Genomic DNA, 21510 nt, shown 5'->3' with positions numbered 1-21510 from the left:
TATGTGAATAGCTGCCGAGGCAGTCCTAAAGAGAATGATTCATTTCAAAAGTGTTATTTCATTGACAAAACAAGATCAGCCAATCACAGGGAGGAAATACCGATCTAAATGTAAAAGTATCAGTGTACTTCGTCTCTAGCCATTGCAAAGCAGGACAATGGAAGCTATGGATGTCAGCTAAAAGGTGATGCATCCCATAACTAAATTTCAGAAGTCTCCCTCTATATACTTACAAAAGATTTCACTAACCGCGGTACTATAGCAAAACATAAAAGACAGGCAAACAAGAAAAATCAAGAAACAAAAACTAGGCCTTATGGAACCAATATAATTTTATCAAAATTGACCAGCCAGTACATCCTATTTTAACATGTACAGGAGGAAAATAAATCCCACTGAACAAACTATGTATTCATACAGAACAACTGCAAACTGAAAAGGTTTCAAGCCATCACATTTTTCGATAATGGACTGTTCTAATAAATCCAAACATATTTACACCATCACAAGAGCACTGTTCGCTATGGGGATACGTACATTGTAATACTTTTTGATGTGTCGTCGGATATCCACAATTAGCTTGTTTTGCAGCTGAATGACATAGTCCATAGGAGATGCTTCACATTCTGGTTTGCAGCAGCGTTTCAAGCTGGGCTCCATCTGTAAGCCCTGCAGATGAAAAATTATTTATTAAAGAGGAGTGACTGGATAAACACATGTGATGGTGGAGTCATAGTACATTCAACAAGATGAAAATATGAAACTCCAAAAATGCCCTTCCAAATGTTTAGCATATAAACCGTAATTTTTACAAGCAGCCATTGTAAGGTTCAATACAGATGGGTCTGTCTCAAGAATCCCCAAATGGGTTTTTACCCATTTAGTCGACAAGGATTTTTCGCATTTTACCATTTTTTTTATTTTTTATTTAACTTTTACTGTGAGCCTTACTCATGGTAACTGCCAGTAATTGGACTGAGTGTCCGTAGTTTAAGATAAGGCCTCTGATGAGCTGGGGCCTGAGCATGGGAGGCAACTGTTGTGCACAGCCCAGCAACTGCACACAAAGGTTGTCTGTCGCAAAAGTGAATCTGCAGTGATTCGTGCTGACCTGGGGTAGACCTTATAATATGAGTGGGCATTCACAGTGTAGTCTGTAGTGCTTACTGGAAAACCTATGGTGTTTTCAATGTGTTATATATATTGGCAAAATCTGCCCTAAAGTATAGTGTTGTTCCCCTTCTATCTACAGGGTACCAAACTGGGGCAAAACATGGACGCTGAGAGTGATTTTGCAGTCCCCAGTAACCCACATCTTATGAGACTTCAGAATTTGTCATAATTCTCTTGCTGAGCTCATTATAAGAGAACCATCCTTTGTTCCTCTTAGAGGGCCAAGTTAAATACTCTGCTTCCCAGAGAGGGATCAAAGGCTTTCCCACATCAATGTGTGACTAACCGTGATTGACAAAGTTCCTGGGAAAGGAAAGGGGTGTGGAGGTAATCTGAATCTGATAATTAGTTTGTCACACAGCCCAGGCCCATTAGAAAAAGTAGGGAGACAATGTCTCTGGAGCTGAATCAAGTGGGTTGGTGGGTAGGGACCAAGCAGTGGTATCAGGGGCCAAGCTGAGCCCTCAGAGGAGTTCATACCAGAGAAAACCTGTATTCCGCATTTTGGAATATCCCAAAATGCTGTGCAGGAGGGCTGGGTCAGGGATGGAAGGATGATGACGCATTGTAGGATTGGCCAGGGGTGCCTGGCCCCTAAAACTTTCCAACCCTTCTCATAAACCCTTGCATACAGGAAAGGCAGGTGAGAAGATCCTGCACATGGGAGGAAACGAAGGCAGAAGAAAGACCAATTGGAAGAACTCACCTGATTCCCTGCAATGATGGACTGAGGACTTTACCTCCAGCTGAACCCTGTGACTAGGGCCAGTGGCATTGACCCCCTCATACCCCCTAATGACCAGTTAGTGGAAAGGATCTGGACTCCTCTGCCCCGACCGATGCACTTTAAGATGTCAGGACGTTCAGTGGACAAGATGGCACAAAAACTAGGAGGAAAATGGCACAGGAGCAAACCAAAGGGAAGGGCTGGTGCAGGGAGCAAGAAAATTCAGCTCCCTGCAAAATGTGCCCCATTAAAGGCCAGAAGGCACGATTAAAATGTTTCTAGTAGTTAGGCGTGTCCAGCAGGAATGAAACAAGACCACGATGAAAACAGGTTCTACTAGGCTAGAAATATGTGGTCTTAGATTTGTGATCGGATAGGTTGCCCTGATGCTGTGCCCACTGGAACTTCAGGTCCCACTGCAGAGCCCGCAAACGCCATCTGGCATGATCCACCAACAGGATGCAGGAGGCCATCAGGCCCAGTAGACTGAGGGTCATTCCGACCGAAACCCGGGATAAAGGCTTTAAGATCGGAATCATAGTCTGAATATCCCGTACTCGCTACTCGGGAGGATAAACCCGAAACTGCGCCGAATCCAGAACCGCTCCGATGAAGTGGAGCTTCTGAGAGGGAATCAGGTGCGACTTCGGCACGTTGAACGAGAACCCCAGCAAATGCAGGAGGTCGGCTGTAGTCTGGAGGTGGGAGACGTCTGCCTGGGGCGAGCCCACCTTCAACAACCAGTCGTCGAGATAGGGGAAGACTGGGACCCCTGATCTGTCGCAGAAGAGCTGCGACCACCGCGATAACTTTCGTGAACACCCGAGAGGCGCTGGGAAGGCCAAAAGGGAGCATGGTGAACTGAAAGTGCTCGTGGCCTAGCGTGAACCCCAGGTAACGCCGGTGGGCCGGCAGGACGGGAATATGAAAGTAGGCGTCCTGCAAGTCCAACGCTACCATCCAATCTTGCGGGTCTAGGGCAGAGAAGAGCTGAGCAAGTGTGAGCATCTTGAACTTTTCGTTCTGGAGGAAGCGATTGATGTTCCGAAGGTCTAAGATAGGACGCAGACCCTGGTCCTTCTTGGGGACCAGAAAGTAGTGGAAATAACCACAACCTACTTCTGGCCCAGGAACGCGCTCAATGGCCCCCTTGGCCAAAAGGGCGGTGACTTCCTGCTGAAGAAGCGCAAGATGGTCCCCCGACATGCGATGGTATTGAGGTGGCATGGCTGGAGGGGAAGTCTCGAAGGGGAGGGAGTAGCCCCTTCAGACAATTTGCAGCACCCACTTGTCCGAAGTGATGTTGCGCCAGTGGGGGAGATGATGGCAAATTCTGCTGCCTACTGCCGTTTGATGGGCCTGAAAGGTCGGACTAGGAAGACTTTGCAGTGGATGCTGCAGGGGTGGAGGTGGACTGACCCCACCCACTGGCCCCCAGAACCGCCTCAACAGTACCCACGTCCGCGCTGAAAATGTTGCTGCGCAAGTCTGTGCCTCTGGCACTAACGTGTTGGGTCACCCCTTCCGTGGCCACGAAATGAGCGGAAGGCGGAGGAGGGCGAGTGGCCGACAGGCCCAAGGACTTGGCCGTAGCCTGTGAGCCCTTAAACTGCTCCAACGTACTATCCGCCTTATTGCCAAAAAGGCAAATGTCGTCAAAGGGCAAGTCCATCAAGGTGTTCTGGACATTCCCTGAGAAGCCAGTTCTCAGCCAGGCGTGGCGCCAAAGCGCCACAGTTGTGGAAATTGTCCTGCCCAGCGAGTCGGCGGTATCAAGCCCACAACCTCCCTAGACGAAGCTGTGTCCAATGCTCGTCAGGTTGGTGCTTGGTATGCTGAAATCTCCACAAATAATTTTTAAAATACCCTCGTATTTTAGTGTACTTGCTATTTATTGTTTTTATCTATAGAACAATATTTGCACTATTTGCACTTACCGTGTTTGCTGAATTTGCACTGCTGCATCGCTGTTTCCATTTTACTCTCTGTACCATTTGCGGGGCCAGAAGGGGGAACTAGCTAAAACTTACCGCCATTTTAAGTGGGGAGCGATTAGCGCTCTAGTGTACCGAAAGTCTTAGGCATAAAATTCACAATGCCGCGACCGCGCAGCGGAGCAGACGCGCCGCCGGCGCGCCAAAGGCAAGCCCATCTGCGCCCGTCCGCACCAGGTCCGGGCCTAGGGCCTCCCCCCTGGTTCTGCTACACGTAGCATTAGAAGATATTCCAGGGATGAACTGTTGAGTTTGGACCCGAAAGGTGGCAGGGCATGTTGCACCTTACCTGCATCTGTGCACGCCGTGAGGGGAACGGCTGGAGTTCTTCCCTATTGCTGTGGTCTTCGTGTCTCCTTGCTTCCTGTGATATCGCCGTGAGGGGAAGGGCTTGAACTTGGACCACATCTCCCAGGGGGCTGTGCGAGGGTCACGTAGAGCGTCACAAGCGGGCGCCGAGGCCCATAAAATCGAAGAGTGCCTCCTGCTGCACGGGACGCGCGCGGGCTCGCCCGGGCCCGTCCGTGCCCGTCAGGGGCCGAGGGAGGCCGGGCTGGGCCACCTCTTTTCCCTTTTATATATTGTTTTCCCGGACCCGTATTTGTAAGTACTCCTAAGAGCACTATACATTAACAATATTATGGCCCTGAGGGAGAGCAGAAGTAAAATGGGTACCGGGACCTTAACCGGCACCCTTGATAACTATCCTTAGGGCCAACTCAGTTATTGACCAAGGGATTACGCTGATGGAGGGGCGGGTTTCCCAAGACTTAGTCATTGCTAGAAGATCCTCTTTGGGGTATTTTGCTAATGTGCGGTCTCCCAATTCCCATGGTCAGTCTAGTGGTAATACTGTTCCGTGGATTTCTGAATCTATGCACGCAATATCGACTGACCGAGATTTGGATTGCATTAGACCGGGGGAGCAATCCAGGGTCTCGGTTTCACCAGCTCTATCACCTCCTATAGTGGCTAGCCCTGTCAAGACTCCTAATACCAGGCTTTTACGGGAGAGACGCCAAGGGGCAACTACAATGCGCAAACAAGGCCAGGTTTGCGCCAATAAAGACAAGAGAGGGAAGTCGATAAAAAATAAATTGCCTATCACTGTACCTGTACTTAATGTTAGGAAGCAGGCCATTACTAACCCCCCGGACACCCTTGCCGCATCAGTAGAACATTCAATAACTATGGGAACGATACCACAGGTTAAGGATAAGGATAATTGTGAGGGGGTGAGGGCGCTGATTGAGGACACCATTGCAGCCAAACTGAGTGATCTATTTAGCCTTCTCCTTCGCCCAGTTGAAGCCAGATTAGCTAAGATTGAACAGCAGCTTAATGAGATTGGACTTGTTTCCTCGGAAATTCTAGATTTCCCCCAAAAATATTTTATGCCTAGAGACTTTGTACCTTTCAATGACCATGGGGGAGGAATTGATGTTATAGAACCTGCACCGCCCGCAACTGCTACTCTAGTTTTACCAGTCTCAGTTGCTTCATCACCTAAGACATCAATGGCATATGTGACCACGAACCCACGAGTTTTGAAACCGGTTCAGTCTAAAGAGGGAGAGGGGCTTTTACAACTCAGGCCCCTTCGGGCAATATTATTATTGATTTGCCCCCGGAAGTGAGTCCTTATTTGGTGGCTTTAACAGGGGTCCCGGAACTGTGTAAATCTGGTCAAGAATCGTTTATGAGTTTAAAGAACAAAGTTGTCGACTGGTTAAATAAATTACGGCCATTGCCCCCCCACTTCTCTAGTAAAATACTTATGTCTTGGGTGGGACATTTGACTAAGGATATTAGGGGTTATTGTGTTCTTGTTAATTTTAGGGACCCAAGAACTGTGGAATATATTTGTAATTGGAAAACCCATTGTCCAGGAGCTACAATCCAATCCTTTCCATTGTCTTATTTCTATCCCTCCAATCATTTCTCTACCCAACAGGATGAGTGGACACTAGTTAAACGGAAAGGGAAGAGAATGACCACTAGGGGTTGGCAAGTGCACCCACCCGTTTTGAGTGAGATTCCCGTACAAAACAGGTTCAGTGGACTGGAGACTGTCGATTGACAACAAGCGAACGGGGGAGCTCCCTTGGATACTTTCTCCCCCTTGAGCGGTAACAGTACAAGCCTGGGAGGAGTAGCCCAGTATTTACGTCCTGAACCTCCAACTATTGTTTCTGTGAATGAGGGGGGTAACACTGTGATAGAATATGGCCCGCAGTGGCTTTTACCAAGAGGGACGCGGATCTCCCCAGTATAGTGGAGGATGAATCGGGGATGATGGAGGTGGGTTTCTCGAATTTAAGGCCCCAAAAAGGTCATGAGTACCCACCTTGTTCTATTGTTAGCTGGAATATTGCTGGCATAGCTGCCAAAGATGGTTACCCTGGTTGGGCCAAGTTTCTTAGCTCTCATGACATTGTTTGCTTTCAAGAAACCTGGTGCAAAGAAAGTGTCAACTTTTCTGGCCATGTTTCATTTAATCTGCCAGCTCTGGAATCTCCATCTGGCAGACCGAAGGGAGGGCTCCTGGTTTTGGTTTCGGTTAAAATTCCAATTGAAGTAAAAAGATACCGGACCGTTGGGGCCCACTCACATATCCTATGGCTTTCAGACAATCAGGGTTCTAATATTATTTTAATTAATTTTTATAACAACGTCTTCGATAGCACAAGGTACAGTGCTGTGAATGAGTTAGAGGTTGCCCTAGAAAATCATCTAACATCTGGGGCCAATATCGATTTTATCTATATTTGGGGAGGGGATTTTAATATATCCACTTGTATTTTTTCTAACATGGGGGTTTGTGGGGTTAAGAACCATTTTGAGGAAGATGATCTGCACTTCCCGCATAATCTCTATGGGGAGCCCTAAATAAATTAGTGGCTTCCCTTGATTTGGTAATTCTAGAAAACGCAAAGAATGATCAGGGTGATACTATCCCCACATTTACGGGCAGGAATGCAAACACAGTGATTGATCACATTTGTGTATCATCCCACATTACTCCACTGTGTAAACCACCCAAGGTCACAGATTATATGATGAGTGATCATAATTGCATTATTACCATCATCTTTTTATGGAAGTATAGAGCTTCTCCCCCCGAACACTCTGTGGTGAATATAGAAGCTCACAGACCCAATGGCGTAAGAATTAGATGGAAAAGAGAAAAAGCGGAAGGAGCTATTGAATCTATAGTTAAGGATTGCCAAGAAAAAATTATTGCTATCCTAGAGTGTGATCATGAGGCCACTGACAATGTAAAGGATTTTATTTTCATTAATAAAGTCATCGAAAATAAATTTACTAAAAATGTCTCTGGGAAACTAGCCCCCAGGAAAGGTTGGTTTGACCATGGTTGTACTACTAAATTATCAGAGCTTAAGCAGGGCTTGGCCATTAGGCCTAGAGATAAGACTGTGGTCAACAAACTTAGGCAGAACTACAAGACCGAGGTTATGCGGCGCAAGAAGGAGCTACAGCAAGAGGCCTGGGACAAATTGACTCAGGCTGCGGAGACGCATAACTGTGCTCTATTTTGGGCAACAGTCAATTGCCCCTTTCTCAAAGATGATATGGTACCAGAACTTACCTCAAACGTGAACAATGTTACATGGGTAACCCACTTTTCCACTATTTTTAATTCCAATTTATTGTCCGAGGACAATAGTGGCGGTTCATGGCCTTCTATCCCGCTGAATGTTACCTTCTTAGAGGTCATATCGAGTATAAAAGCGAGTAAGGGGGGCAAGGCACAGTGCCCTGATGGGGTCCCTATTGATGTCTGTAAAGCTTTGCCAGACATGTGGGGGACCACTGTTAGCCACGGTTTTTAATGCTGCTGTATGCAATGGGGTCCCACCAACCTGGGAAGAATCAATTATTATCCCAATCTATAAAAAAGGTGACAGAGGGGAAACTACCACCCTATCTCTCTCCTAGATTCCTCGGTCAAAATAATGAGTAGGGTTCTATTGGCGAGGTTGGAACAATGGGCTGAAGACAATGGGATTTTGGCTAGTACCCAGTATGGTTTTAGGAAGTGGCGTGGAACCGTGGATCAGTGTTTAAATTTGAATCTCCTTATAGGGAAGTATACGCAGGCCAAACCGGGTTCCCTCTATCTCTGCTTAGCTGATTTGAGCAGTGCCTTCGATATGGTGGATCACTCGATTCTCTGGACCAAACTGTTAGAAATGGGAGCTCCAGAAGGTATTGTCTTTTTTCTTGCCCAATTATACTCTAATCTTCGAACGAGTATTCGATAAGGCTCTACAGGGGAGTGTATGACAAAGTTCAGGGTACGCCGGGGAATTAGACAAGGATGTGTTCTTTCTCCACTTCTTTTTATAAATGAGGTAGATGCTGTTTTAAAGGGGGTGAGCACTGATGTCTCCAAGATCAATGGCCTAGATGTACCGGTACTGTTATATGCTGACGATGCCGTGTTACTCGCTAGGACTCCATTAGGGCTTCAACACCTGATGGATAGTTTTTCTGCTTTTATTGAGAATAGAAAACTACTCATCAATAAAACCAAAACTTTTATTATGACCTGTGGGGCAGGGTCTGGAGACTTGAATCCTTCTTTTTGGATGGATACAAGGTCCAACAATTGGATAAATTCTGCTATCTGGGAATCACATTTGCTAAGGATAGCAGATGGACCTATGAAACTATTAATGTACGGACTAAAATGGCGAAAAGTGCCCATGGTATTTTTAAATTTGCTGCTAAGCTTGGGGAAAGACGTATTTGGGATATGCTACAAATTTATAAAGCTCGTAGCGTGTCTATTGCCCTCTATGGTGCGGGGGTCTGGGGATTTACATCCAAAAGCATTTTACAATTGGAGGAAAATCTTTTTATCAAAAGGTTACTGTGCCTGCCCAAATCAGCCCCAAACAAATTAACCCATAGAGAGCTAGGGATTCATCATTTATCCAACCTGATTTCCCTATAGCCACTGATGTTGTGGCGTTCTGCTTGGCTGAAGGAAGAGACTTCCCTAAATAGGGCTGTTATAACTGATTGTCTTTCCCTTGATAATTATCTTAACATCCCATGGTTAAAATATGTTGTATGTAGTTTTAGAGATATTTATGGAATAGAGGTTACTGTGGATTGTTATGCTGCTTCAGTTTTGTCTAAAGCAGAGATGAAGAATATTTTAATGACTTATTGGGGGGAGAGACTGAAGGTGAACACTGGTCATCTAGTTACTAGCATATTTTACAACAAAAATGCGGATGGTGATGGCTATCCAACTTATCTCAGTAATGTTACTAGAGCCTCACACCGGTTTGTGTTGACCAGACTAAGACTGGGTATTGTACATAACCTGGTAGCCTTCCCCTCCCCTAAATAACACCCTGTTGGTCCCTGTCCCTGTGATGGCACTTCTGCACAAAGCCCTTTGAATATACTTTTAACGTGTAAATTGTATCATCATCTACGAATATACTTTTTAAAACCAATTTTTGTTAAATATGGTGTAAGGACTGTGTGTGATTCAATGAAATTGCTTTTTAACATGTATGAAGTTGATATTTGTTTTTTTACTGCTACCTACCTTTTTAAATGCATCCATTTGAGGAATAGTATGATGTTTTAATTATTGAAAGGCTCAATTATTTCACTGTATCTAGTATGATGCTATTTGGTGACGTTTGTTTATATGTGCTTTTATGGTGGAGAAGTGTGGCTCAATGATTAGAGTGGCCGACCCTGATGCAGAGGTCTAGCCCGGGACCAGGGTTCAATTCCCCGCCTTGGCGGGTCTTGGGCTCAAAAATTCCACGGACCTGATAATTCTCGTCTCGGTGCCATTCCAATCATGGAGTCCCACTCTGCAACTCTGGGCAATAGCTTGCTTAATCTCCACAACGGCCCCCACAACGCTAAGGATGCCTGGCCTCCACCTTGGGGGTGCCCAGAAGTGGACGCCTCACAGGGAAAGCCAGGATGGGTTCCACAGCGGTATTCGTACAAGCGCCATGAGACCCTTGCGGGTGAGTAGTGCGCTATACAAGTATCAATTTACAATTTTATGGTCATTATTGCAATGTATAGAATAAAGCTTTATAAATTGAAATTGATGTTGCACAAGGGTTAGCCCGGACTGCATCAGGGGCTTGCGGGTTGAGCAATGCGAGAATTGCCACAACATTTTGACGGCGGAGACTGATGGTAGCACAGAGGGAAAAAACCCTAGAATTAGGTTTTGTCCAACTGATCATGTGCCTCTTAAACGCCTTCTTTTAAATGCTAGGTCCTAAATTAAGCATAGTGCAGTGTGCGCTATACTCATGGAAGACTATTATATTAAGTTAGCCCTTATAACGGAATCATGGACTAATGAAACGTCGGGCCCTGATCTTGTTAATGCCATTCCTCCGGGCTTTTTATGCTTTACGCTTGATAGACCTACCAAAAGGGGAGGTGGTTTGGCAGTAATATATCACGAAACCCTAAAATCCTCCTTTAGCGAGGCCTCCACTCTGGACTGTGAGGCAGTGTCTATTAACATGCAAATATCTGATGACACATTTAATGCCATTCTTCTTTATCGTCCTCCAGGGCCTAAGGGCAGGTTCATAGATTCGATTGGCACACTATTAGAGGAAGGGCTGTGTAAGAAGTCTTTCACTGTAATGGGAGATTTTAACTTCCATCTTGAAGATCTCACCAATACTGATAACATTAAACTGCAGCAGATACTCAGTGGAGGGGATCTCAAACAATTAGTGACAGATCCTACTCACTCTGCAGGACATATTTTGGATGGGATCTTCTCGAATAATCCCTGCCTGACCTATACTAAAACAGTCCCTCTTACATGGACGGATCATGCGGCGATTCTTTTTGATCTCAAACAAACGGATTGTCATCTTCCTAAATCCTTCACTAAGGTAGCCACAACTACTAGGGATTGGAAAAACATGGATAGCTCAGAATTGTTGAATCTGTTGAGTCTCGCAACCGGTTCCATCATCAAATGTGGATCTGGATACAACTTCCTACACGGTATGGATAGATGCTGCCTGCCGGAACTTAGCGCCAGGTAAACAACGTATTCTCAAATGGATAGTGCCATCTGCTCCTTGGTATTCTGAAGAATTAAAAAAACAAACTTGATTGTAAAAAACTAGAACGCAAGTGGAGGGAGAGGTATGAAATTAATGATAGAGATCTATAAATTATCTCTTGCCAAATACAAAACATTGCTCTTTGAAACTAAGAAAACATATTTCGGAGAACAGATTAGGAGGGCAGGACCCTCATCTAAGGTCCTGTTTAGCACAATTTCTAGACTCACTACTCCTGCTAGCCCTAGAACTGAACTTTTATCCGCTGTTCGTTCAGGCTCTCCTATGGACCCCTGCCCAGTCTCTACTTTGAAACAGGTTCCGGAAGAGATTGTGGAGGTCCTTACCCCATTGTTTGCATCGATCTTTGATAAAGGTCACTATTCAAGTGCCTGGAAAATTGCTTCCATTCTTCCCCTTTTAAAGAAGCCCAATTTAGATCCATTAGATCCTTGTAATTACAGGCCCATCTCTCGGCTCCCTTTTCCTGGGAAAATGATTGAGAAGGCCATTAATGGTCAACTTAGTGCCTTCCTTCAAACCAACTCATTGCTAGATAACACACAGTTCGGCTTTCGTGCTGAACACAGCACTGAGTTGGCATTGATTAAATCCACCGAGGAGATCCGAAAGACCTTGGACCAAGGTGGTGCCGCTATACTCATCTTATTGGATCTTTCCGCCGCTTTCGATACGGTCCATCACGTTCTCTTGATGGACCGTTTATCGGCAATCGGGATCACAGGTAAAGCGTGGGAACTTCTCAAGTCATTTTTGACTTACAGAACCCAGACAGTAGATCTTGGCAGAGATAGATCCAAACCCTTTTCTCTTCCCTGTGGTGTTCCGCAGGGATCCTCGCTAAGCCCTACATTGTTTAATGTGTATGTGGCACCGTTGGCCGTTTTGATTAGATCATTTGGATTCCAGCTAACGACTTATGCAGACGACACACAAATTGTGTTGTCTATTAAAAAAGGATCTGAGGCGGAGATTAGGTCTAGATGTAACAACTGTATGCAGGAGATCTCAGCCTGGATGGCTTCAAACTGTTTGAAGCTTAATGCAGATAAAACAGAGGTAATTATCTTTGGAAATACTGCTAACCTCTGGACCCCAAATTGGTTGCCAGCAACAATGGGCTTGCCCTCTGCACCGGTGGTGCGGGCTAAGAATTTGGGAGTAATCATTGACTCAGAACTCTCTTTCAGTGACCATATTAGCAGGGTTGTGTCCTCTTGCTTGTTCATCCTTCGAACCCTTAGGAAAATTAAACCTCTTCTCCCTGAAGACAGCCTGAAGACAGTGGTCATAGCACTCATTCTGTTGCGACTGGACTACTGTAATAGTCTCTTTATCAACATCCAGGAGAGACATTTGGCTAGACTCCAGATCGTGCAGAATGCGGCAGCCAGGCTGATTACAAGGACACCTACATCTGTCTCCGTAAGGACGGGCCTCAGGACGCTTCACTGGCTGCCTGTTAAACAACGAATTCTGTTCAAGGCACTGTGTATTCTCTTTAAGGCACTCAGTCAAGCTGGTCCTGTTTTTCTGAAACATGCCTTTCAGTGGTATGTGCCTGGAAGAGTTCTTCGTTCGGCTCAGGCCAAGTTAGTTACTGCTTCTCGTTTTAACAAAGTCAATTGGGGAGGTAGGAGATTTGGCCACTGTGCTGCTAAGGCATGGAATGGTCTGCCTCCCCAGCTTAGAAGCATCACCGAGCTCCTTCCTTTTAGGAAACAATTGAAAACCTGGCTTTTTACATACCTTTCTCTTTAGCATAATGGCTGGCTGATTCTAGGAGGATAATTGCTTAGCGCCAGGACACCTCCGGGTAACGGAGCGCTTTAGAAATCATTTTAACATAACGAATGGTGAACTTTGCTGCATCTCTGCCAGCTGCTATAGCTTGGGAGAGTACTGTCCGGGCCTCCTACGGACAGTTGGGCAGCACCTGCACAACCGTATACCACAGAGATTGGGAATAGTGGCCCAAGAGGCATGCGGTGTTCACCGACCGCAGGCCTAAGCTGGCAGATGAAAACAGCTTCTTGCCAAGCTGGTCCAGCTTTTTGGATTCCCTATCCGGAAGTGCGGAAGGGAATGCACTCTGGGAAGCAGAGGCTTGTACATCCAAGCTCTATGGAGTGGGGTGTTGGGAGAGAAAGAGGGGTCGCTCGGAGCCGGGCAATTGCGGCGAGCCACGATCCTGTCCACAGGAGCCCCTGTGATGGGCTTTGACCAAGTGCCCAAAAGGACGTCAGAAAGTGCGTCATTAAAAGGCAGCAAGGGCTCCGAAGAGGTTGCCGCCGGTTGAAGCACTTCTGTCAGGAGGTTAGTCCTCACGGCCACCGTAGGGAGTTCGAGATGGAGGGCCTCGGCTGCCCTACGTACTACCACTGCGTACCTGGCTCCCTCCTCCGTAGCCACGGTAAGAGGAGACTGCATGTCAAGGTCAGGTGAGGTGTCAAGACCACTGGCCTCCCCAAAATCCTCTGCCCAGTCCGGATCATAATCACACTGCTGTGTGAGAGGGTCCTCAGACCCCTCCCAGTCCTCCCCTTCCTCCGAAGTCTGTGAAACAGGCTGAAAATAAGGAGGACGGACATAGGGGAAAAATGGCCCCATCGGCGCCGATCCGGGACTGTGTCCGGTTCAGGGCTAAAACTGGGGACTACGTCGTCACGAGGAACGGGCGACATCGGAGGTGGTACCGGTGGGGTTGACGTCAGTGGAGGTATTACGAGGTAAACTGGCGTCAACCGGGGTCCGATCCCGGGAGGTCCTGCAGCGCCAGCGACGCCAGGGCCGGAGCAGTAGGTGATGGAAGGACAGGACCTCCAGTCAGGCCCGCGGGGCCCATAGGCGCACCGGCGGGGCCAGACGGCCCAAAGAGTCTGGCTATGGCAGCAAGAAACTCTTCCACATGAGCAGGCGTCGCCGACGGACCCGGAAAGGGTGGGTAGGCCGACGGCGACGTCGCAGGCTCCGCCGGAGCCACGGGGGTGGCACCACCCGCACCCTCAACCACGACGGGAAGTCGAGGAGCGACTACGCTTCTTCAACTTCTTTTTGGAATGCTTCGACTTACCTGACCCCCGAGTGCGAAGACTTGGATCCAGAAGAGCAATGGTGATGGCTCTGCGACCGGTCCCTCGACCGCCCACGGGACCTTGAGCGGAGTGGAGCAGACTGCCGGACTTCCAGCAACTTTCGGGACCGCTCCCGCAAAGTTTTCAGCGCCATGGCCCAGCAGTCAGGGCACGACTTGGAGTTGTGGTCGCGCCCCAGGCTGTAGAGAGACAAGCAGTGTGGGTCCAGCGCCAACATCATGCGGTGACAGTCCCCACAGTTCTTGAAGCCGGGCATCCCTACGACACCAGGAGTCTATCTACTCGAAGAAATTGAGACAAAAGGGCTCGAAAAAAACTCAGTCAAAAAATGACTGGGGGTACTTGCTCTTCCCGGATCTGCGCATGCTGGTGCGGAAAAATAAAGAACGGACGTCAGCGCGCTTGGGCGCGTCTAAGTAGCTCCAGCTACGTCATCTTGGCACCGATGACACCACAGACGCACGTGGAGCCGCACGATGCCGCCTACCGACGCACAGGGGTACTGCTGACGAAAACTTTCCGAATCCAGTCCGACGCCTGGGGGTAATTCTAAAGTAAGGAATCTATCACTACGTGTTTGTCAGATATAAGTTTTAACTGTTTCTCAGATTGAATAATAATACACAAGTAAATGGTCTACTTGCTTGAATAAGGAATCACACTTTACATACTAAATGTATTAAGTCACCCACCAAATATGCGACAGGATGGGTTTTCACTGGTGTATTACTTCTAGGGTTCTGTGATTAGTACCCCATGACCCTTTCATTCATGCTATACTTGATAACTTTACCCGTTTGTGTTTTCCTGACACTACACCAGACTTTGCTGTTCAGATTCTTTCAGACTCTACTCATCTGATTTAGTGCACAGGGAACAATAACCTTGACTCTTACTCCATTTGGTATAGCGCTTTGTCTTACCATTATCTGGTACAAAAGAACTGTTACTTATTATATCACATGCACTTCATATAGGAGATCAGCAATTTTTCTCTCTCCTCAGAACTCGTCTATTGTAACAAGCCAGATCATGTCCTTATTGAATCATATCCATCCAAGACTGTAGGACTTTGGATGCAGTCAGTCTGCTAGGCCATTTGACCTTGCGTTTAATCTTTCTAACAGTAATGTTGCTGCACTGTACTCGCAAATTAATCTGATTTAACGAAATTATACAATTTAGTCTGTGTGCATCCCTGCCAATGTGCACTGTCCATAAAGGTGCCTTCTGAATAATCCACCAGTATGCTGTGAGGGAGAATCCCTGCAAGCTGGCTGGAGCACTTATATAGAAACAGAATTGTTTCTCATAATTTAAATTGGTTCATGTAATGAGCACACTCAATATGTTGTTGAAGCTTCCGTTATCACTTTTAATCAGTTGAAATCATTCTACCAATAAAGTCTTGGTATCAATATGTTGTTGGTAATGCAATCACAGGTTAAGTATCCCAATGCATTTCGGGTCTGGCATGACCCTTCATCAGGGGTCACATCAAAACATTCTGAAAATTAAATCCGGAGGCTAATCAAAACAGCCCTCAGTCCAGCAAAAGAACATATCTCTTAATACCTGTTTCCACCTTATTACTTAATCGACAATGTACAACCCGAACGGTTCAAAAGTGCAAATTCGTGCTCAAACTCAGTAATACTGAAGTAACAAAAGCGGTGTTTAAATTATTCGCAAGTGCCCGCAGTTCGAAACAAGTGTGAAATGCTGGGAAAACGTGAGGAACAAGTGTTAAGACGTGAAAAGCATTAGCGATGGGTTTAAAAAACTTGCCTATGGTGGCAAGCTAAAAGATATCAAAACAGATTGTGATAGTTCAAATCATGAACAAGTATGGAGGGAAAATTAGTGACTAAAAGAACCACGTCCATCATGCATTTTAAACAAACGTGGTCCTTTTAGTCACTAATTTTACCACCAAACGTGTTGTTCATGATTTGAACTACCACGTCTGTAAATCTTAGTGCAATGTGTAACAATGTAACAAACTGGTTCGCGTACATTGATAGAAAAGTCACCGTTAACCACTACTGCATGCATGCTTACTGTAAAGATCTGTGGAACGGTCCTAGCTACTGCATCCGGAACAGTTCCGATTGGGCGTATAGCGCGCGATTAAGAGGGCGTAAAGTGCAAGCGTCTTAAAGGAGAAGTACTTCCTTCTAATGGCCCGCAAGTGTGAATAAAGTTAATAGAAAAAAACTGTGTGTGCACCATGCCCCAAGTTACAAACCACTAGGCAACATGATCAAGCTCTAGTGCGAGAAAATTTGATAAGAAACATTACATTCCTACTAATGTCCCGTCTCTAATTAATTTAGCACGGAGGGTCGAAACACCACATTTTCTACTAAGGACTGTTTTTTCACTTGAATGTGGATCCCAGACATTTGTATTATGAGTGCTGACTATAACATCATACTATCCATATCAGTCACATGTATATATTTGTATATAACACTTGCGCACTATTTGTTCACTTACACCATGCCATCGCCAATTAGGAGCACCTTGTTACACCATAAGAACTACTGAGCATATTTGGATTTGTATGAGATAAATGAAATGCACTGAACGCATAAACAATCTTATTTGTGAAAAGGGTTCTGTCAACTATTGCTGAAGATGTCAAGGGCTACACTTTTCCCATAGGGACCACTTGTGCCTGTCCTCCTACATGCGGACCATGTGGTCCTGATTGTGCATACAGCAAGGAGTCTGTAGCACCGTTTAAACCTTTTTATTGATGTTATGTTAAGTATGGACTTGTCGACTATTGTATCCTAGTAACTGTTACTAGTTCCACCGTGGAGTTCTGGAAGAGGTTTTCCAGGCGGTGGAGGGAGCATCGGTTGCTGGAGAGGGAGGACGTTTGAAAGGGTTGTTACTACCATCTTAATAAATATCCCACTACTATATATGGCTCAGGTCTCCTTAAAAATGGCGATGAGGATGGGATGAAGATCCACGATAGTGTGCCATGATTAAGATGTGAAGGACATCGGTTTCCTGTACCCAACATGCTCTGGCCTCTCGGAGTCAATACTGCCTGAGAACAACTGGCAACTATTAAAGGCGTTTACTGTTCATGTGGCACGGATATTGACAGGTACCCTTTATTTTGTGTGATTAGCCCATGGGTATGAGCTGCCATGAGAAATTGTGCTTGAGGAGTGTTAACGGAGTGTTTGACTCGACGATTTGTGCAGCGAACTGAAGCTACACACAAGGAGTTACATGTTACTGGAAGAGATTGGCGTTACCTGGAAGAACTGTGTGTGCTGCTGCTCAAAACTAGTATTTCGTGAATTTGCGTATTCTGCAGTGTTTAGCCATGTCGAGATTCACCGTGGGGACTTGTATACATCTGAAAGGAGCTTACCGGCACAGCGTTCCAAGGCGCGTGATCCCACGAAGTCAGTGATTGCGTGCTTTCTATGAAGAGGCCATCGCGCGAGTGTCATCGCGCTACGTCTCTACGTCAGTTTAAGTCTTTCTGTGACGAACAGCTGACAGTGTGTCTGGAACTGTTACTTGGCAACTAAACCTGCTATTTACACGTACCAAACACAAGGAGATGGACGGAGTGCTGAAACTTTTCAGACACTCACCCCCAGTCACAGTTATGGGTTTAATCCATCATTGTTTTTTTTAGCTCACTTTGCCACCTCAGTTCAGATACAGCTATATACAAATCAGTCTTGACCCTGTGCCTCATGGAACAGTCCAGTCCGAACTGCCAAGCCATGTCTTCCCTGGACCGGAAACAAGCATCCTGGGACCGGTTTCAGGCTAACAGCCCTCATCAGCCAGGATACCTTGAATCCAGTGGCAAAGTGAGCAAGGGAACCATGTATCGGCATACCCTGCCAACTTAGGGCAACAAAGCAATCACAAGGAGATGATGGAGGGGAAACTAACTGCAATTAACCAGCAGTGTACTTTTCTGAGCAAAGGTGCTACGTAGAACATCTTGAATGTTAAAAGGGATTTTACAAACATCAGCAAAGTGAACATCGCTTCGACCATCGGTGACTACTTCATTTATTTTAGTTTGTTTTGTCTAGCAGTGACAATTGTTTCTTTTACAGAGTGACTTTCTTGATCATTTTTGTAGTAAAAATGGAGATGTCGTCAATAGAAGCAACCCAAATATTTTTACAGAACCCTGGACTGCCTGGAATGGTATGGGAGAATTGGTTAGAATCCTTTGAAACGTATTTGGAGGCAATAGGTGGGGAGGATTTCATCGTTTCCAGCAAATTTGCTTTACTTAAACATAATTTAGGAGTAGACGGTAGGAAGGTCTTGAAGACATTGCCTATACCTACTTGTGTAAATTCGACTAATTGGGAAGGTGAGGAAGACTAGGAAGGTGAGAATGTAAGCGGTGACAGCATTGATAAATCTAGAGTAGTAATAAAAGCTTTGGATGGAAATTTCGGTTTAAAAAAAACAGCATTGTAGAAGAAAGACATTCTTTTCCAGAGCACAACAGCCAGGGGAGTCTGTAGAACAATAGATTTCTGTGTTAAGAACCTTAGCATCAACTTGTAGGTTTAGAGACTTACATGAAGAAATTATAATGGATCAGTTCATTAATAGAACTAGTAATATTAAGATTCAAGAAAAATTAATCGATTTAAAAGACCCATCACTACAAAAAACCATAGATGTAGCAAGACGAGTAGAGAATACATCGAAATATGTCAAGGAGTTGAATAGCAATTCTAACAAAGGTGGCAATTCCAATAAAGTATCTGTGGTTGAAAAGAATATAGCTAAAAAGAAAGAGGAGACTAGTGTCAAAGGGTCTTCCACCAAGCGTGCGAATTTGTAAAAGATGTAGTAGCACAAAACACGGACTCTGAAAGGTGTTACGCTACAAAAGTAAGATGTTATAAATGTAAGAAACTAGGCAATTTTTTACGCATGTGTAAATCCGGTCCACCGGATGGAGGGAAACAAACTGTACATGTGATTAGGGAACACAGTGAAGATGAACAAACAGTAAAGCACAAGTTACTACTTGTGTAATGTTATATCTGTAAGCGACAGTTAGTGATAGATTCCTTACCTTAGAATATCCCCAGGCGTCAGACTGGATCTGGAAATTTTTTTGTAGCAGTACCCCTGCCCGTCAGTAGGTGGTGTTGTGCGGCTCCGCGTCCGTCACTGGCGTCGTAAGCGCCGAGATGACATCACAGAGACTACTTAGGCGCCACCCATGCGCGTTGACGTCAGTTCTGTACACAACTTTCCACGCCAGGAACACAGAGCCATGCAAGAACCTGACCACTGGTGCCATGAAACTAGGGCCCTGAAAGGGGGATGACCTTAACCCTAGAATCAGTTCGCAGAAGGGGGAGGATGGGTGGGGCGCTAAGGAATCTATCACTAACTAATGTCTCTTACAGATATATCATTACACAAGTAGTAACTTGTGCATCTGAAAGACACGTTGGGGATAAATTCCTTACATTAGAATAGATACCCCAGCAATACCAACACCAGTGGTGGGTCTGCGAATAGATTACACCAGAAAGTCACGGAGAACAGAACGGGCAAAGAAGCCGTCCCTCCGGACCGGACTGTCAAGGCAGTAATGTTTGGTAAACATGTGCAGCGAGGTCCATGTAGCTGCCTCACAAATGTCCTGCAAGGGGACGCCACGTCCCAAGGCAGTAGTGGCTGCAGTTGCCCTGGTAGAATGGGCACGCAGACCCACAGGAGGCTCCTTCTTAGCAAAGGAGAAATATGCTTTGAAGCACAGAACGACCCACCGAGAGATGGTCCGTTTGCGCCCAGCCCGACCTTTTTTGACACCCACGTAGCCAACAAAGATTTGTTCATCCACCCGGAACTGTCGTGTACGCTTTAGATAGAAAGCGAGCGCACGTTTTGGGTCCAGACTGTGGAGCCCCACTTCCTCCCTCGAAGGATGCGGAGGCGGAAAGAAGGTAGGCAAAGTGATTATCTGCCCTATGTGAAATTGTGTGACCACCTTTGGCAAAAAAGAAGGACGTGTCCTCAGAACCACCTTGTCCGGATGACCAGAAAGGAAAGGAGGTTTGGAAGAAAGAGCCTGGAGCTCACTCACTCTTCTGGCAGAGGGGATAGCGACCAGGAAAGCAGTCTTAAGAGTAAGACGCAAAGGACAGGTATGAAGGTGCTCAAAAGGAGCGCACATCAGATAGGTTAAAACGAGATTCAAGTCCCATTGAGGCATGAGAAACAGCACGGTAGGAAACGTGTGCGTTCTGCCTTTAAGGAAACGGGTAACAACTGGGGACTTAAAGAGAGAAGGCTGACCTGGAAGCCTCAAAAAGGCAGAGATGGCCGAAAGATAACCTTTGATAGTGCCCAGAACAGAGCCCTGCTGGGCCAAAGAAAGAAGGAACGGAAGAACTTCAGAAAGAGGGGCAGAAAGGGGATCCACAGCCTTTGCTGTGCTCCATGCCACAAACTTGCTGCAGGTGTATACCGTTTTAGTGGAGGGACGCCTGGCTGCCAGAATGACATCACAGACTTCGGGAGGAAGATTGAAAGCTGTCAACTGCCGCCGCTCAATCTCCGCGAATGGAGGTGGAGGCTGGACAGGTTCAGCTGGAGGACCGTCCACTGCTGCTGCGAAAGAAGATCCTCCCTGAAGAGGCAGACGGATCAGGGGATCGTTCGCCATGCTGAGTAGCTCGGGATACCATACTCTGCCAGCCACAAGGATGACTTGGGCCCAGTTGTGCCGAATCTTCTTCAGCACTCTGGACAGAGGTGGTATAGGCAGAAAGGCGTACAATAGACCGCAATTCCACTCGCGACGAAAAGCGTCGCCGAGCGAGTGCCGTGTTGGAAATTCCAACGCGCAGAACTGACAACATTGCGCGTTCTCTTCAGTGGAGAATAGATCTAACCAAGGCTCTCCCCACTGCAGAAAGAGACCTTGCACCACGTACGAGTGCAGACGCCATTTGTGATCCATCAAGCACCGGCGGCTGAGTTCGTCCGCCCTGGCTTTCAGAGAACCTGCCAGGTGTTGAACCACCAAGGTAACGCTTTGATGTTCCAGCCATGTCCAGAGGAGCAGAGTCTCCTGACATAGGGTCCAGGACCCCACCCCGCCCTGTTTGTTGCAATACCAAATGGCGGTGGTGTTATCCGTGAACACCTGCACCACACTTCCACGAACAGAGGAAAGGAATGCCTTCAGTGCAAGTCGGATCGCCCGCAGCTCCAATAGGTTGATATGGAGCCGGGACTCCGCCGGAGACCAGAGGCCTCTGATCTCCGCCTCTCCCAAGTGGCCTCCCCATCCTCAGAAGGACGCATCCGTCACCACTGTGTGCTACGGTTGGGGAAGGGAGAGGGATCTGCCATTGACC

The 21510-nt window shown here is 46.4% G+C and overlaps 1 protein-coding gene across 1 annotated transcript in view; it reads right to left on the bottom strand.

The window, feature by feature from the left end:
• Positions 1-21510, bottom strand: part of POLA1 (DNA polymerase alpha 1, catalytic subunit) — a 2011520-nt gene that overhangs the window by 738212 nt on the left and 1251798 nt on the right. The window contains exon 34 of the mRNA XM_085622423.1: positions 538-669. Within this exon, the coding sequence (XP_085478549.1) occupies positions 538-669 (132 nt within the window). The remainder of the gene's footprint in view (positions 1-537; positions 670-21510) is intronic.

This window comes from Triturus cristatus, chromosome 8, assembly GCF_964204655.1.
Source record: "Triturus cristatus chromosome 8, aTriCri1.1, whole genome shotgun sequence".
Taxonomy (NCBI): domain Eukaryota; kingdom Metazoa; phylum Chordata; class Amphibia; order Caudata; family Salamandridae; genus Triturus; species Triturus cristatus.
This window is presented reverse-complemented; position numbering and strand designations above follow the sequence as displayed.